General features: G+C 46.2%; 1 protein-coding gene across 2 annotated transcripts in view; it reads right to left on the bottom strand.

Moving 5' to 3' along the window:
• Positions 1 to 18544, bottom strand: part of RIPOR2 (RHO family interacting cell polarization regulator 2) — a 214435-nt gene extending 195891 nt beyond the window's left edge. For both annotated transcript variants that reach the window (XM_047735147.1, XM_047735153.1), the window contains exon 1: positions 17902 to 18544. In XM_047735147.1, coding sequence (XP_047591103.1) covers positions 17902 to 17977 — 76 coding nt within the window. In that variant the 5' untranslated portion in view covers positions 17978 to 18544. The remainder of the gene's footprint in view (positions 1 to 17901) is intronic.
• Positions 18545 to 19319: the final 775 nt, after the last annotated feature.

Genomic DNA, 19319 nt, shown 5'->3' with positions numbered 1-19319 from the left:
GATGCTGGGAATTCAAAGAATCTGATCTAGGGTATACTCAAAGATGGGAAAAGGTAATTAAAAGCGTCTACTTTTTAGCTCTAAGGTGCTTCTAGACGAAGAAATTCGAGTAAGTGCCTCGTGGTTTTTAAATTTTCTGCTACTTGGAACTAATACCTTGGATTTATAGAAAAACTATCTACTGAACAACAGTGTTCTGGGAGGCCAGAGCTGGAGAAACACTGGGTATCATGACAATAAGACTTTTTAAGAGTTAGAAACGTAAAAGTGGCAAGGTGTTTAAAAAATGACAGAAACAGACTTCTGGGAAATATGGCTCACATGCATTATTCTAAGCTCACCTTGTCCCACAGTACAACCAGATGATACTCACATTGGTGTAAATAACCCAAAATATGACCCAAAGACTAGCAGAACAGACTCTCTACAGCTAAATGCAGACAAGAGGCCACATCGAAGAAGGTAGGGAGGTTGGAGATTAGTTGGGAGCTAAACGTACTATCCAGGAGAGGGATGGAGGCCATGAGCATGGAGAGGGGAGAAAAACAGACACTCACACCAGGCACCCCAGGCCCTGGGAACTTGCACAGGGCAGAAATAACATTTGGCTGTGAAATCAGAGGGGCCTGCTTCTTATAATCGGCAGGACTTAACACCTGGAACTTTAGAAATCAGCAGGCTGGGTTCTGGGGGAGCCAGGAGGGCAAGATAAAACTGAGTCCCTTTGGGGGACATCCCAACAAACAGACTCACTGAGATACAGCATAGAAGCAGTTTGAAAAATGTCTGTGTTATTCAGGAGGGAGATTGGCTTACTGATCTCAGAGAGTGTGCTGGCGGAGCTGGTGAGTGTCCTTTCCCTCCCCTGCCTCCCAGCTTAGATGCATGGACACCTGCAGGGAGCAGCACAGCAGGAATATTCTCCACCTTGCTTTCAGATAGCAACCCCCTTCTTTGCTTCTGTGACTCCACCTGCTCCAGCCCTGTGGCGTGACTTTCTAAAGTGGCTCCAGGTCCCTCACAGAGCAGACCTGAAAACCTCTGCTAGCACCACATGCCCTGCCCCCATACACTCCTGCGGACCTGCACCCTCCAATATGTCCTTGGCCAGAGCCCATTTGAAGAGGTGCTACAAGCCTGGTAGTGTGCAAGCAGCCCCAGAGGGGGCCAGCACCGCTCCCATGTGCCTCCAGCCCCAAGGAAAGGGGAAGAAAACCATATACACCAGTTTAGCCCCAGTAGGGGACTGGGGGCAGACACATGTTCTGACTGTTGGCCCTGCCCACCAATGCAAGCTTCTCAGGAGAGAACAAAGCACCCTGCAGTTCAGTGCTCCTGCATCTCTGTCAAACGCCTGCTCTTATTCAACTCAAGGTCAAGGCAGCCCCAGACGGGCCCACTAACAACACAGAGACCAAACCCCACTCACAACATGGCAAAGGGAGCCACTGCAGATGACTGACTGAGGGTAAATGTGGCTCAGCCAGCACAAGAGCGTGCACATAACACACACAGGAGACGCTCCGAAGATGCCAGGTTCTGGTGAACAGGGGACCCTGCATTCCAAGGCACTCCAGGTCCTCTTCTCCATAAGGCCACTACCTTTAAGAGCAGGAGATGTAGCTGACTTTCCTAACAGACACAGAGAGCTAGTAAAAATGAGAAGACAGAGGAACATGTTCCATATATAAGAACAGGACAAAATAACAGAAAGATTGCTAAACGACATGGAGAAATATGCTCAAAAGAGAATTTAAAATAGTCATCATTAAGATACTCACTGGACTTGAGAAGGGTGGAGGAGCTCTGTGAGACCTTGAAAAGAACTGATCAGAGATGAAGAACTCAGTAACTGAAATTAGAAATATACTACATGGAATAAATAGCAGACTAAAGGAAGCAGAATGAATCCATGATTGGGAGGATGGAGTAATGGAAAGTAATCAAGCTGAACAGGAAAGGAAAAAAATAATAAAAAATGAAAATAGACTCAGGGAACTCAGCAACACCATCAAACATAATAACTTTCACATCATAGAGATCCCAGAATGGATTTGTGACCTGGACAATGGCGTAATGGAAAGCAATCAGGCTGAACAAGAGAGAAAAAAAATAATAATAATAAGTGAAAATAGATTAAGGAACTCAACAACATCATCAAGGGCAATGATGTTCACATTATGGAGATGCCAGAAGAAGAAGAGAGAGAAGAGGAAGAAGATTTATTTGAAGAAATAATACCTGAAAACTTCCATAATCTGGGGAAGGAAACACAAATTTGGATCCAGAAGGCACAGAGAGTCCCCAACAAAATCATTCCAAGGAGGTCCCACCAAGACACAAAGTAATTACAATGATAAAAAGTGGTGATAAAGAGAGAATTTTAAAAAGCAACAAGAGAAAAGAAAACAGTTACATACAAGGGAAAAAACATTCTGATTTTTCAGCAGAAGCTTTGCAGGCCAGAGAGTGTGCCATGCTATAGTCAAAGAGCTGAAAGGAAAAAATCTGCAACCAAGAATACTCTATCCAGCAAGGCTCTCATTCAGAATAGGAGCTAAAGAGTTTCCCAGACAAACAGAAGTTAAAGGAATTCATCAACACTAAGCCAGCCTTACAAGAAATGTTAAAGGGGACTCTTTGAGTGGAAAGGAAAGACCATAAGCAAGAGTAAGAAAAGTAGGAAACACAAAAGCACTAAAATTAAGCATATCTATAACAATCAGTGAAAGGATTCACAAAAGGATGTAAAGTATGACACCATATCCCTAAAATGTGGTGGAGGGAGGGGTAAACAATGAGTTCAAACTTACATGACCATCAACTGAATACAGACAGCTATATGCAGAATATGCTATATATAAACCTAATCATAACCAGAAATAAAAAACCAGTAACAGATATGCAAAAATTAAAGAGAAAAGGAAATCCAGGTATATCACTAAAGATAGCCAGCACCCATGAGAGAAGAAAGTAAGAGAAGAACTACAAAAACAACCATAAAACAAGAAAACAAAATGGCAAAAATTATATACTATCAATAATTACTTTGAATGTTAATGGACTAAATGCTCCAATCAAAAGACATAGGATGATGGAATGGATAGAAAAGTAAGACCCATCTGTGTGCTGCCTATAGGAGACTCGTTTCAGACCTAAACACATAAGCAGATTGAAAGTGAAGGGATAAAATACTCCTGGGTAGCTCAGTCAGTTAAGTGTCTGTCTTCAGCTTGGGTCATGATCCCAGGAACCTGGGATCAAACCCCCAGTTGGGCTCCCTGCTCAGCAGGGAGTCTGCTTCTCTGCCCCTCCCCTGGCTCCTGTGCCTCATGGGCTTGGTCTTTCTCTCTCTCTCTCTCTGTCAAATAAATAAATAGATAGATAGATAAATATCTTTAAAAAAAAAAGTAAAGAGATGGAAAAGAATTTATCATGCTTATGGAAGTGAAAAGAAAGCTGGTTAGCAATACTTCTACGTGAAAACCAGGCTTTAAAACAAAGACCGTGACAAGAGACAAAGAAGGTCACTACATAATCATAAAGGGAACAATCCAACAAGAAGATATAACAACTGTAAATGTTTATGCACCTAACATGGGAGCACCCAAATACATAAGGCAGCGAATAACAAGCTTTATAAAGGAAGTAATCAATACTAATACAATAATAGTGGGGGATGTTAACACCCCACGTACATCAATGGATAGATCATCCAAACAGAACATCAACAAGGAAACAGTGGCTTTGAATGACACATTGGACCAGATGGATCTAAGAGATACATTCAGAGCATTCCATCCTAAAACAGCAGAATACATATTCTTTTCAAGTGCATATGGAACATTCTCCAGGACAGATCACATGTCTCAAAACAAAACAAGTCTCAACATACTCAAAAAGATTTAAGTCATAATATCAAGGACCTTTACCAACCACAAAGCTATGAAACTAGAAATCAACCACAAGAAAAAAATCTGGAAAGAACCCAAATACACGAAGCTTAAGTGACATGCTACTGAACAATGAATGGGTCCATTAAGAAATCAAAGAAGAAATAAAAAAAAATATTTGGAGACAAATGAAAATGAAAACACAACAGCCCAAAATCTTTGGGATGCAGCAAAACTGTTCTAAGAGGGAAGTTTATAGCAATATAAGACTACGTCACTGAGCAAGAAAAATCTCAACCAACTAACCTTGCACCTAAAGGAGCTAGAAGAACAAAAAAACCCCAAACCAATAGAAAGAAGGAAATAACAAAGATTAGAGCAGAAATAAACAATATAGAAAGTAAAAGAAAACAGTAGGACAGATCAATGAAACCAAGAGCTGGTTCTTTGAAAAGATCAACAAAATTGATAAGCCTCTAGCCAGAGTCATCAAAACAAGAGAGAGGAGTCAAAGTCAGAAATGCAAGAAGCCAATGCCACAGAAAAAAAGGGATTATAAGAGAATACCAAGGAAAATTATATGTCAACAAACTGGACCACCTAGAAGAAAAGGAGAAGTTCCTAGAAATATACAACCTCCCAAAACTAAATCAGGAAGAAATAGAAAATTTAAACAGATCAATTACCAACAATGGAGTTGAAGGAGTAATAAAAAAACTCCCAAAATACAAAAGTCCAGAACCACATAGCTTCACAGGTGAATCCCACCAAACATTTAAAGAAGAGTTGATGGCTATTTTTCACCCTATTTCAAAAAATCTAAGTGGAAGGAAAGCTTCTAAATTCATTCCATGAGGCCAGAATTACCCTGATACCAAAACCAGAAAAAGACCCTACAAAAAAAAAGGGAGAACTACAGTCCAGTATCTCTGATGAACACAGATGCATAAATCTTCAACAAAACACTAGCAAACCAAATCCAACAATGCATTAAGATAATCATTCACCATGATCAAGTGGGATTTACTGCTGGGATGCAAGAGTGGTTCAACATTTACAAATCAGTCAGCATGATATACTGCATCAGTAAGGATAAAAACCAGATGATCATTTCAGTAGATGCAGAAAAAGCATTTGACAAAGTACAATATCCATTCCTGATAAAAAACCCTCAACAAAGTAGGTTTAAGGGGAAAACACCTCAACCTAATAAAGGCCATATATGAAAAACGCACAGCTCCCATCATACTCAGTGGGGAAAAACTGAGAGCCTTCCCCCTAAGGTCAGAAACAAGACGAGTAGGTCTATTCTCACCACTTTGATTCAACATAGCACTGGAAGTCCTCACCGCAGTTTTCAGATGAGAGAAAGGAATCCAAATTGGTGAGAAAAAAAGGGAAGATTTACTATGCGCAGATGCCATAATACTATATATTGAAAACCCTGAGGACTGCTCTAAGAGACTTTGTGAATGAAAGAAACTGAAAAAAACTGCATGAGATTCAAAGTTATAGAGATTGTTGGTTTCTCTGTGTCACACAGGAGTCATTTTTGAAAGCACTGTGTTCAGAAAGACAGTTTTATAAATGAGTGCTATTTACAGGAAAAGCTAAAGGTGAAAAGTCACTCAACGCTCCATGGGAGGCTGTGTGATTACTCAGAGCTATTGTGTGCAGGAGGGGGAGCCGGCGTCCACTCGTCGTATCTGGGGATTCATGAGGATTTTATTAGATATTTTCATTGGCGTGCATTTTGCCACAAGTACAGCAGAGACCTGAGGTTCATTATGTGAAGTCTCACTAATTCAGATTTATGATAATCCACATTAAGTTGTCTAAAGAGTACCTTTGCTTAGCGGATGAAAAAGGAAGGGTGATGGCGCCTGGGTGGCTCAGCCATTAAGCATCTGCCTTTGGCTTAGGTCATGATCCCAGGGTCCTGGGATCGAGTCCCACATCATGCTCCCTGCTCAGTGGTGAGCCTGTCCCTCTCCCTCTGCCTGCCACTCCCCCTGCTTGTGTAGTCGTGGTCTCTCTCTCTCTGTCAAATAAATAAATAAAATCTTAAAAAGAAAAGAAAAATGAAGGGCAAAAGGGCAGATGAAGGAGATTCATCCCCTAAAGCACTCTGGAAGCTCAGGATGTAGACAGTGGGGACACTAACTGTAAGCCCTGGTTTCTCCTTAAAAATAAGGAGCCTGAGAATTTCTGCAAGTCAGTTTTTGGTATTCTATTTTGAGTTTCCATGTATTTTCTTTTTTCTTTCTGTACATTTTTTAAAATGAAAAATAATTTACGTATACTTTGAGAGAAATTGGTTGTAGGAATCCAGAGCGTTAATTCTTCTTGTGATTTCTTTGAGTTTGTGACCGTTCTTGGTGTATAATGGAGATCACAGTGGTCTTAAATGCAAGACCATGATCATCTTAAAGACAGTAAATGGTGGGGGGCGGGGTCATGAGGTATAGCATAGGAATTCCCTCTGAACGGAAACTGACAGGAGAGCAGAGGCTGAAGACCAGGGGAATAGGACACCCGTTTTCTCCAGTGGAGGCCAAGGGCAAGAGGAGGAGGGTCTGTCTGTCTGTCCCGGGTCCTGAGCCCCTCTGTCATTCGCTGGCTGCTGGCGTGTGGGTCTGCCGGCTGACGCCCAGGGCCCCACAGTCCCTGCACAGCACCCGCCAAAAGGAGCCACTCAAGCAAAGGCCACTTCTGGATCCCCCAGTCTCCTAGAAGCCAACGTTCCATTTTCCAAAGAGTAAAACAAGAGTATGTCAATTAAGAACTTCATGATAAATTCTATTTTTACAACAAATTGCATTTTAAAAATAACTAAAATCCTAAAGCTGCGTTCTCCGGCACTAGACATTTGTAGGGTGCCACAGACGTCCGGGATATTTTCCCACGCTCTCATGCAAGGCTCAGGACCCCAGCGAAGGGAGGATTCCATCCACCGCGTTGGCGGATGAGCCCGGAGGGGCTGAAGGACACATGAAGATGGTGCTCACCCGTGGCTGAGCCTGCTGCAGCTCCGGGAGGACAGGGGCTCTGTGGTGACGGACAAACCTCTCCCCAAGATCAGAAAGGAAAGGGGAGAGTGTGACCTCCACGGGAGGGCTTGGTTTCCAGGGGCCGACTCAACCATGCTGTGCTGGGTGCAGAAGGGAAGGGACCTGGAGGAGTTACCCCAGTTTTGGGATGACCACGGACACACCATGACCTAGGAGCAGGTGGAGCTGGGGGGTGCTGGTGGGTACGGAGAGAGGCATCTTCTGGGGAGCCGAGCAGCAGCCTGGGAGTCTGTGCTGGGGAGGAAAGGGCCCCACGAGGGGGCCGCCACATCCTGCAGTGACTTGAGTTGCTGTCACTCCACCCTCTTCCGCCGTTAAGCTGAGCTGCTGGGCGGTTGTGGGGAAACAGTGTCAGAACCCCCCACCAGGATGGGAACCGGTGGAACACGTAGGAAGATGTTCCCCGTTGCTCCTTTCTCTCAGAACCTTTGTTCCCCTCCAAGTGAAAGGGGGTAATACAGATCTTTCTACCTTACAGAGTAGCTGTGAATCTCCAGTGAGAGAATATAGGGGAAATCAGGTCTAGCCTAGTCAAGGGATCACAAGCAGGGCTGGAACTCCAGAGGCAACAACCCTGGTCACTGGAGGGTAGGCCAAGCCCCTCTGATCTCACCTAGTTCTGCCCAAGACCCAGGGTCCTCTGTCTGCCCGAAGCTGGTTGTTGGCTCCAGACGAGCCCCAACTCTGAGTCCAAGCACGTTGAGTGGCCAGGTTTCTCGGTGGTCTTCACCACCCTTGTCTGGCGTAGAAAAGAAACTGGGAGCTCTGGGAAGATAGTCCACAAAGATCTTAACATTCTGTTAGTGTTTTCTTGATGTGTACTTCTCAGTTTCCTGAACATTGAGCCTAGCTCTGGAGACATCTCTCCCAGTAGATACTACTCATCCCCTTTACTGGGGCAGACATCTCCAGCCCCAGAGACCACCTTTGGGAGACTCCCAGAGCTGTGTTTTTCAGTGGAGCCCAAATTCTGAGATTGGGGTACAGAGAAAGATGAGTTTTCTAAATAGACAGCTCAGGGAGCTGCAAAAATGGCTAGATTGGGTGTCCATTGATTGGAGCTGGAGTCCTAGCCATGAAAGTTTTAGCAGGAGCTGGGATGGTAAGGAAGGGACGTTGAATCTGGGCTACATTCCGTCACCTAGTAACTATGTGGTCCTTAGCAAACCCTTCAGTTTGAACTTCCAAGTCCTCCCAGCAAAATGGATATAATGACCAACTTAAAGGGTTGGATGGAGCATTCAGTGAAAGAACAACTCAGAGAGCACTGGGCCTGGTGCCTGGCGTGAGTCCTGTCCCAGGGAAATGGAAGATGTTCCCCGTTGCTCCTTTCTCTCAGAACCTTTGTTCCCCTCCAAGTGAAAGGGGGTAATACAGATCTTTCTACCTTACAGAGTAGCTGTGAATCTCCAGTGAGAGAATATAGGGGAAATCAGGTCTAGCCGCAAAAGCGTAAGGTTGGAATCATGTTTATCAAGTTGACACGTTGGGACCCATCATCTGGGCCACACCACTGTCAGGAAGGGATGGAGAGGAGTGGGTTTGGTCTGATGTGGGAAGAGGTAAGGCAAGGCCCTGTAAATGGGATTGTATCTGGGACTGGAAAGCGCTAGGATGACTGTGGAAGTGGAGTGCTGGAAGGGATACCCCCCAATGTGTGATGAAAGACTGGGTGCACAAGAGACCATAGCCAAACTTCTGGCCTGGGCGAGAAAGGATGTTTGTGTATCGAACATGAAGACGGTAAGTGGCCCAATCGATGTCTCACAGATGACTGAAGACCTGGAAGCAAGTCCCACAGCCTTGGAGGGGACGCTCACCATCCCCCACATCACAGATGATGCAGAAATTGCGACTGCATTAGGGCGATGGTGAACAAAAGAACATGTCATCCCACCTGGAGGATTAGGCTTCTCATTTTAAAAACCAAACAGCTTCCTTCCAACTGTGAGGTTAAATTCACTTTCAGCTCAATTCAACTTCCTTTAACTTCTACTTGGAAGAAAATCAAGTTTTTGTCCTTTGGGGGAATTATAACAATGCCTGGGCTACTCACTTAAAAGCTGGATTAAAAGCTGAAAGCTAATGCACATGATTTCCTTAAGAAATCAAGACCTCCATTCACGCTTTCCTTCTTGGTATAGGATATCACCATTCGTGATGCAAAATGCAACATTTTAATTCGAGTTAGGGAGAAAAAAATGAAGAGATAACAGGGCAGTGAGAAAGCTCCTCGACCCCAGCAGGACTCCTGGATCCTCTGTGACTACATCTTAACCTAGGTATGGATTCCGGGTCTCCTACTGGGGAACGTGATCCCCTCTCGGACACAACCTCTCCAGCCACATACAGGAGGGGGGACGATGGGTATGGCACATTCTGAACTGTGATCCTTTCCCACTGACTGAATGAAGCACCAGCGACAGGTCTCACCGATACTGCCAGGGTACAGATGGGGCACCGGGGGGACTCCAGAGAGCTTTGCTGTCCTTGATTTGTCTACAGCTTCCCCTGAGAGGGGAACAGACACGTGAAGACCTGGGGGCTACCCACTCTGGTTGCTGTCTACCCATGGTTTTTGACTAGAGGTCTTGGCACCTGCGCATAATCACACCTTATAAAGCTATGCCCAGTAATGGGATATGATCTGCAACGAAGAGCAAACCTTCAGGCAATGACAAGGATGAACCTCAGATAAATTCAGCTAAGTGAGAGAAGCCAGACTCAAAAGGCTCCAGCTGGTAGGAGTCCACTTACACAGTATTTTGGAAAAGGCGAATCTGGAAGACGGAAAACAGATCATTGGTTGACCCTCTCTAGGGAGAGGGGCTGACAGCAAAGGGGCAGGAGGGTAGGTTTGGGTGGTGGAACTTCTAGATCCTGGTCACCGAGGTAGATCGCTAGAAGGTATTCAACAGCCACAGGTGTTTGTCCGCATTGATAGGACTGTGCGTGAAGAAGTAAAAGTCTTCTCTATAAAAAGTACTCTCTGTAAAGCATACTTCAATAAAATTGATTTAAAAAATACTTTTAAGAACCATTAACAAAGACTGAATGACAGAGGTGTTGAAGTGTTTAGAGTGAAGTGTGGAGCATTAAGAAATAAGATTTGTTGATGGATCCACAGACGAGTGGAGGCACAGATAGAGAGGAGAGAAAGCCAGGAGAGTCAAACATCACTGGAAGGATCTAGGTGGTGGGTGTGCAGGTGTTCCCACTAGAATTCCTGCAACTTTTTCATATGTGAATATTGTTACTAATGAAATCTTGGAACGCTCTTAAAGAACACAGCTCACACCTTTCCTTCACCATTGGCTCCATTTAGAGGGGTGATGGCAAGCCCACAAATTTCCTCTCATGCCGTGCCCTCTGATGGACTCAACAACAGAGCCTCCTTTCTGGCCCCTTGAAGCCATCGAGACATCCTCTTGGTCCAGAGGGGGAATCTCTTAAGGTTCTTTGCAGGCTTGTTTACATGTATTTGCTCTTTTCCCTTTAACACAGTTCAGCAAAAGCGATTTGTCTGTCACTTGTTCAAAAATGGAAGGTTTGGATTAATTTGGCTCTGTTGGTAGCAAATCCTCTGGGAACAAAACTTGGGGTGGCAGCATTCAGAGCCAACAAATATCCCAGATTCTGTTTTCTTGGTCTTGCCCACCTATTCTGTGCACGCTCTGGCTCTAGATGCCACTCTCCATTCTGGGACGGGGACAAGTGCCAAGCCACCCATGCCCAAGCATGAGAACACCTCTGGTGCCTTGGAAACCAGGCACCCAGGGACCAGCCTGCCAGGGGATTGGGAAGGATCTTGTTGCCAAGACGGCATTCATTTTGGCTGGGGGTGCAAAGACTCACTCTTTGTAGGGGAACCGTTCCACCCTACACTACCATCCGGGGACTCAAGGGCAGCACCCATGGCTGCAGAAGTCTGAGACTCCAGACAAGGTGAATAATTAATCAGATGCTTCAGTCCTCATCCAGTACAATGCATTTATATAATTATAATCTGTGTGTGTGTGTGTGTGTGTGTGTGTGTGTGTGTGTGTTTCAGTGAATCAAATTAGGTGTACTTAGCTGTCCAAACTCTGCAAGCCTTCATTTCCACTTGGTTGTATGGACCCAGTCTAAAGATATTTATGGCTTTTGACTGGCATAGGAAGGCATTCAGGTTACGTTGCTAAATGAAACAAGCAAATTGCAGAACAGATCCTACGAAAACAATACATTGAGTGTATTTTAGTGAAAGAAATGTGAGCACTCGGCTGTAGGGCGGTGGGCTGGGGATTCTAGAGGACTTCCCCTCTCTGTCTCATGTGTTTGTGTGTTGCTTGATTCTTAGATCATGGAGACAATGGCTTTGGATCAGATCAAAACCAAATGAACAGGTCTGGTTTTTAGCGTTACTGCCCAAGCTCATGGTCTTCCCAGGCTTGGCAGAGAAGTGCCAGTGTGTGTGTGTATACACACACACACACTCACACTCAGTCAAACAATTTCTAATCTTGCTATTTTGGTGCAAAACCTGGTGTGCACATAGTGGGTTATGTTTGGCTAACATTTCAAGATGGTTTCCATTCCCTTAGGACACTCCTTCCCAACCTCCCCCCAACTTAATAGACTAGCTTAACGCTCCTGAGAAAATGTGCTATTTTGCTAATTTTCTGCTTCTAACCAGAGACCAAGTTGTTATTCTAGTGATTAACCTCGGGGCTCTTCGTATCCGTCTACAAACAACCAACCTGAGAATAAAATCTGTCACCAAGCCCTGAGTTCTCTAATCCCTCCACTGTTTTCATTCCTTTTTATTTTTGTTCGTTGTAGTTGTCTGTTTCTTCTTCCTCTCCTTCCCTTTGCCCTCCACACCCTCTCTTTTGTCTGTCCTTGGCTGGAGACAGCTAAAATATCTGTCCAGATCAATGTACATACAAAGAGAGCACTTTCTCGACCAACAGAACCCCCTTGAATTATTCAGAGTATCTCCCTTTCTCGGGTTTCCCATCCCTTTTTTTTTCCTTGACAGTAGGAGCTGGAATGGGGCCCTTGGCAATGGCGCTCCCGGACTTAATCATGAAGGCAGGAAGAAGGGTAAGTCTTGTATAGAAGCAATTGTTCTGGATCATGGGAAAACAGGCAATGTCACATGTGAAGGTATATAAATAATCCTTACATCAGTACGAATGCTGTGGCCCCTAAACAAAATACAGCCAAATTCTCCGTGATTGGCAGAACTGTAAACAAGACATGGCGGGGGAATGGAAGCTCACACCCAGGGCGGGGGTTGGGGAGGCTGCCCACTGTCTGAGTGCAGGCTGTTAATGGACAGTTTTAGCAGGTGGATAAGCTGGAGCCCAGGAGAAAATGTAACCTGGGGATGACAGAGCATGTCCTAAAAGTCTTCTTTTTTCATTTTTTATACTCATAGTGACCCCCTCATTGACCTCTTCCCAAATTTTTAAGCCTATGGCTTTATTTTTATTTTTTTTAAAGATTTTTACTTATTTATTTGACAGAGAGAGACACAGTGAGAGAGAGAACACAAGCAGGGGGAGTGGGAGAGGGAGAAGCAGGCTTCCTGCTGAGCAGGGAGCCTGATGTGGGGCTCAATCCCAGGGCCCTGGGATCATGACCCCAGCCAAAGGCAGAGGCTTAACAACTGAGCCACCCAGGTACCCCTAAGCCTATGGCTTTAAAGAAGCCAGAAGCCACAAGAGGCATTATCCTGGGGGAAGACAGAGCTGAGAAGCCCAGCCCGGAGCAGGCGCTGTGCCACAAGGAGTGGACATCTAGGAGCCATGCTGGTGCAGCAATGCTGAAGTCCCACAGCTCCCCAGCCCCTGCACAGGTCCTGGAGGGAGGAGACCCAGGAGCAATGGGAGAGAGGTCTGGCTGACAACATGTCAGGGGAGCCTTGCCAGGTGCCTGGAAAGTGGGAGCAGCAAGCCGATAGATAGGAAGCGGGCTGCCCCGTAAGCTGATGGTGCTCGGGCATGAGAGGCCACCTGCACAGCAGTGGCCTCATGGACCTTGGCATCCAGCACTCTCCCCCTTCCGTGGGCCACTCTGGCTCCCTGGGACCTCCCCAGCATCAGCCCTTGGCTTTGGCATCTTCTGGAGACACCAGTCATGTAGAGGAGAGCACAAGACCTTTCCAGAAGCAGAGTGCTCCCTGAGCCACGCGGGGTCAGGAAGGACTGCTGGCTTCTTCTGTACTTGTGCTCCCTTCTCCAGCATGGCCTCTCCCCCTCAGCCCAAAACCATGGTGGGGGCCCTGGTGGACCCTCGGTACTGTCCCACATGTCACCGTCACCATTTCGCTTCTCTCAGATCCAACAGCCATCATGCCCCACACCAGGCACTGCGTAAGGAGGTGACACAATTTAGGTCTTCATCTCCCCAGGCACCATGAGACTGGTCTCCTTCTAAACCCATTTTATGGTTAAGGAAGTATACATCCAGGGAGGTCAGGTGACTTGCCCAAAGAAGCTGGAGGAAGCGACATCTCCCAGTTATCACTCTTGCCAGGCTTCCTCTCCCTGACGTCCCCTAACGTTGGCAGAGTGAAGAAGGGTCCCCCTCACGGCCACGACCTGCCCCGACACTGCGTCATCACTCAGAGTCCAGGTGCCCCTGCGCTATTGCTCATACCCCTCCTTACCTGAGGGAGTCAGGTAAGCAGCCTGATGGAGTTTCTGGGACCTCGGATGAGCCCCTCCTTAGTCCGCCCCCATCACTCCTTTGGGTCTTTCTCTGGTGGCCTCTTTAAAAATGCAAATATTCCTGAGAAGGGTGACACATTCCAGCTCTCATACTGTGGCTCCATTATGTTCCATCCTGCACTCCTATGAACCTATGAACGCTAAACCATGTCAACAGCTCATCATAGTCACCGGGAGTGAACAGAAAAGCAAGGGGCACAAAGGGAAAATGGGCTTTGGGGGTCGCTGCTTTAACAGGGATATAATTTTGATTGAACTCGAAACTTTCCTGAGTTCACTAGATGCCGGGCATTTTGCTCAGAGTTAGAGGCATACAGAGCATGATCAGAATTGGTTTCTATTTGAGATCTGAATATGGGCCATGTGTTGAATAATACTAGGGGAGCATTAATTTTATTAGGCAGTTATATAGAAAAAGGACCTTACTTTTTAGAGATGCTCTTACTAAAATACTTAGAGTTGAGATGTCATAATGTCTGAATTTATTTTAAAATATTTCGGCAGGATGAAGATGAAATGAATATGGCAAAATATTAGCAGTTGTTAAATTTAGGTGGTGGCTATATGGGATAAATTGTGTTATTTTCTCTACCTTTCTGTATTTTTGAAAATTTTCATAATAAAAAGTAAAAAAAAAAAACCTTTCCAGTAGCTCAAAATCCAGGTTCTATGGCAAGGATGACAGGTTTTGTGGTAAGCAGAATCCAAAGATGGCCCTGTGATTCCTAATCCTGGTTTATATATGCTCATGTAACTCCCTTAGCTAGAGTGTGGGAAAGACTGTGAATATGACGAGATTTTACTTCCATGATTAGGCTATGCCATAGGGACACAGATTATGGGTTTTGCAGATGTAATTAAGATCCCTGATCAGTTGATTTTGAACAAATCAAAAGAAGATTATCCTGGGTGGGTCTGGCCTAATCAGGAGAGCTGTTTAAAGGAGAGATCACAGGCATCATCAGACACTCTCTGGGTTGGCCCTGAGAATGCAGAATTGCCATGTAGAGAGGGCCATGTGACAGGGAACAGTGGGGAGCCTCCAGCTGCTGAGGGCTTTCCAGTGCTGATGTCCATGAGGAACTAAATTCTGCCAACAACCCTTGAGTTTGGAAGAAGACTGTAGGCCCCAGAGGAGACAGAGGTTCTGGCTGATGCATTGACTGCAGCATTGTTAGACCCTGAGCAGACCTCACTAATTCATGCCCAGTCTCCTGGCGGATGGAAATGGCAAGGTAATAAATGTGTGTTGTCAATGGAATACTATGCAGCCATCAAAAGAAATGAAATCTTGCCATTTGCGACGACGTGGATGGAACTAGAGGGTATCATGCTTAGCGAAATAAGTCAATTGGAGAAAGACAACTATCATATGATCTCCCTGATATGAGGGAGAGGAGATGCAACATGGAGGGTTGAGGGGGTAGGAGAAGAGTAAATGAAACAAGATGGGATTGGGAGGGAGACAAACCATAAGTGACTCTTAATCTCACAAAACAAACTGAGGGTTGATGGGGGGAGGGGGTTGGGAGAGGGGGTGGGGTTATGGATATTGGGGAGGGTATGTGCTATGGTGAGTGTTGTGAAGTGTGTAAACCTGGCGATTCGCAGACCTGTACCCCTGGGGATAAAAATATATGTTTATAAAGCTGTAAAAAAAAAAAAAAAAAAAGAAAAGAAAGAAAGAAAGGATGAATACCCAAGTTTTTTAGCAACATGGACGGGACTGGAAGAGATTATGCTGAGTGAAATAAGTCAAGCAGAGAGAGTCAATTATCATATGGTTTCACTTATTTGTGGAGCATAACAAATAGCATGGAGGACAAGGGGAGATGGAGAGGAGAAGGGAGTTGAGGGAAATTGGAAGGGGAGGTGAACCATGAGAGACTATGGACTCTGAAAAATGATCTGAGAATTTTGAAGGGGTGGGGGGTGGGAGGTTGGGGGCACCAGGTGGTGGGTATTGTAGAGGGCACAGATTGCATGGAGCACTGGGTGTGGTGCAAAAATAATGAATACTGTTATGCTGAAAAAATAAAAAAAAATTAAAAAAAAAATAAATGTGTGTTGTTTTAAGACAATAAACTTGTGGTAATCTGTTACAAAACAATGGAATACAAATGCAGCTTTGGGTGTTGAAGCAAATCTAATTGATTAGAAAAAGCAGTGCTGGATGGGAAAGGATTCCAAGCCTGGGCCTGGCTTCCCTGGGAGAGCACAAGCGAGCCCTGGTTGACTGGCAATGTCTGCCTGGGCATGGGAGTGGCGGCACGTGACCCTCCTATTGCCATTCGCAGTCCCTTTGAGGATTGGAGGGAAATGAGTTATTAACGGATTTTTCTCAATGACAGAATAACCCCAAGGGTTATTCTTGGATCTCTAAGTCAGAGGGGACACTCACCTGTGAGAAAAGCCTCAGAGAAGGGGGACAGAAAAAGTTATCAAAGACAGAATTTAGCCATTGCAAAACAATGCCAAGGGCCAGCCTGACATTTGCAGTGAGACACTTCTCCATCGTTCTTTCTCTCTTCACGGTCTTCCTTGTTTCCCTTTCCATGGCCTCGAATTCAAACATGCACAGGTGTTCCATGAGTTGGAAAAATCAACCCCAAACAAAGTCACCTGATCCCCTGCTACTTCTAACTCACACTGCCTTGACCACGGTGGGGCTCTTGACCACCGTGGAGCAAAGCCAGAATCCCCTCCTTTCTCAGACGCTTGTGCCACAGACGTCGGGACTGGCCTGCTTCATGTCCGACTCAGAGGAGGCATTTATTAATAATCATTGTTTCATAGGAAAAACGTGCAGAAACCTTCCCCCAAAGCCCAGATGTTAGTCTCATCACTCAAGTAAAATCGCTCTAACAAAACAGGCCTTTCCCCCAAATTCCTGTTTGTGGAGGGTAGGCCACCTCCCCACTGCTGTGCGTCGATGGATCGACCCATCCTTTCCCAGTCACACATCCCACTGCAGGGTGTTGTCCAAAACCCAAGGGACCACAGCCCTTTCCCCCTGGACGCAGAAACTGAAATCTGAACTTCCAAGCAGGCTCAGGTGAAAGCAGCAGATGAGTAAGAAGGGAAAGCCTCCAGAAAATTGCTAACAGCTCCTTAATTGTACTAAAGACTTCACCGGGGGCAACTGCTTGTATGTGGGGTGCCGTTTGAACCCAACCAGCCGAGCCTGGCCCCTTAACCTAGCAGGCCACCACCATGTTTTTTTATGTTCCTAAACCACTCATTCCTCTTAACTGTTTTCACCGGCACTTCTTCATGTGAGTCTCGCCAACGTCTAACTAGACTTAAGTAACCCCACATGATGGGAGCCCTTACACCGGGGCTCAGTGGCCCACAGCAGTCCCGTTCTGCACCTAAGCATCCTACTGGCTATTTAGCATGTAAAGTGTTCACAGCCAGGGTTTAGACGTGAGAGTTGTGACTTAAAAATTAACATGTTTTTGCTTTTCTGGAAAAGTCAGGAAACCTGAAAACTTGGAACTCCATTTCTCATGAAAGCAATCTGATGACATCAAAGAGTGGCTATGTTTTTGTGGGAGGACACATGCTTCTCCCTTTTACCATAGACCCCACCACTCCCCATTGCCTCCTCAGGCCGAGGCCACGATTCAGTTGTAGCTCGTCAGCATGGCTTCACCAGTTTTTATGGTGCTTATTGGTGGGTAATGGTCTGGACATACATTTGGAATGTTTCTTCCTTCTCAGATTACTTCAACACCGAAATCTCCCTTTTGGGTAGCATTCCTGTCAACTCAACGGGAACCTCAGCGTGAGTCTGATCATGTAAGAAGCAGATGACTGGGTCCTTTAAAGGAAGTGTGTCTCCCTCGAGTTTCACCCACTCTAGCTACATGGCTGTTCCATTCAGACGCTGCATATTCTCCCCACCCCCACCCATGCCGGAATAAACGAAAGTTCCAGTTCACACAACTCCTTGACTAGTATAAATATTTATCTGTATTTTCCATCTAGATGCAGAAAGAGGCCCTCTCGTGCTTGCTACTTGAAACAGTGTATTTTGTTACCCCTCATCAGGATTAAGCTGCAGGAAGCAAACAGGAAGGGAGAGAAGAGGAGAACGAAGGCCTCAGGAGAGGGTGCCCAGGACGCCGGAGGAGGGGGCAGGTAGGAGCATGTAAGGGAAAGTTGGAGAAGGCAGGCCGCTGCGAGGAGGGGCGCAGGCCACACCCTTGAGACACTCACGGTTGAGCTGTCGCCTCCGGATCCGGTCCCTCCATGGCCTGCTTCGGATCCAGTGCAATCGAGAAGGTAGCACCATGGTCCCAAGGTGAGCCTTCTAAAACCCTCTCATGGCGGGAGCGAAAGGGCACCCAGCAACACAGAAGACAAGTCCAAGTGCATAAAAATTAAAAAAAAAAAAAAAAAAAAGGAAAGGAAAAAAAACTCAAACCAAAAAAACCCCACCCCTCTTCTCTTTTTCTGTGTCTGAGGCTTCCGTTGACTTCTTTTATCTTACAACTTGCTTTTCCTTTCCTTCCCGAAACTCCCCACCGGCCCGTAGGCAGCTGCCGCGCGGGGCTGTGGGGCCGAGCCTCTCCAGGCCTCCTGGGCCATGTTTTATGCATGAAGATGATGGGGCGGTAATTTATTCTAGCGGAGCTCCTGTGTCGGCTGCACGTCAGCGGAGCTGGGCGCTGGCTGAGGGAGGGCAGGTGTGAGTGTCTGCAGGAAGAATGGCCTGAAATGGGAATCCCTCTCCGCAGGCGGGACTGAAGACCAGAGCTTGGCTGCTGGGAACGTGGGGCAGGATGGCTGGAGCCGAAATCAGGGCAATGGCCCTCACGTTTTAGGGCACGTGATTTCTTCACTGCTGGGTCCCTAGCGCCTGGCACAGAGCAGGGGAACAATGCATATTTGTTGAGTGAATGAACGGTTCAGTGACAACCAACCCAAAAACTTGTTGGTGCCCACATGAGCCTTTTATGCCAGTGAACCTGCTCGATTCACGGTCCTCAAAGAGGCTTGCTGGAACCTGCTGGCCCATGTCTCTCCCCATACTTTTCTCTCCATCAAGGACCACACTCCTTCCTCACCCACCCACTCGTGCTTTGAAATCTCGTTTTCCTGTGATACATTCCTGAAGTCACATGATGGGGCCAGCCCCACACCCCTGCACGCCTCACACTCTGGCCAGCGACCAGATGGCCCTCGTCGGTTAAAGCTCTTGCTTGTTCGCTTGTTTGACTGACTGTGTGTCCGAATAGCGAGGGTGCTTCTCGGTGGCAGGTGCTGTGCAGTCCTCTCCCCGGGCTGCCACAGACAGTGTTTTGCCTGGGAAATTGGTGACATTAAGGAGTGGCTGGGGCGTTCTGCCTCCCCAGTCTCCACCACCCTGAATAAATGTACAGTCTAACTCAAGACACTGTATTGGTTATAAAAACAGCCTGGACACAGACTCTAGGTCCCCAAGCCACCTTCTACAGACATTGCAGGGCTGCCCCGGGATACGCTCATGATGGGTTGTTCTGTCCTACGCAATGCCCCCCTGCTCCAGACAGCCAACAGCTCTTGATCAACGCCTTAGGGACAGTCTTGCCATGAGGTCCCAACTGGGAAAAAGTGACAACTCCAGTCCCCAAATGTAACCCAAGAGAATCCAG

The sequence above is a fragment of the Lutra lutra genome, chromosome 6 (assembly GCF_902655055.1).
Source record: "Lutra lutra chromosome 6, mLutLut1.2, whole genome shotgun sequence".
NCBI lineage: Eukaryota > Metazoa > Chordata > Mammalia > Carnivora > Mustelidae > Lutra > Lutra lutra.
The sequence above is the reverse complement of the archived record's forward strand: the minus strand, read 5'-3'. Positions and strand labels throughout refer to the sequence as shown.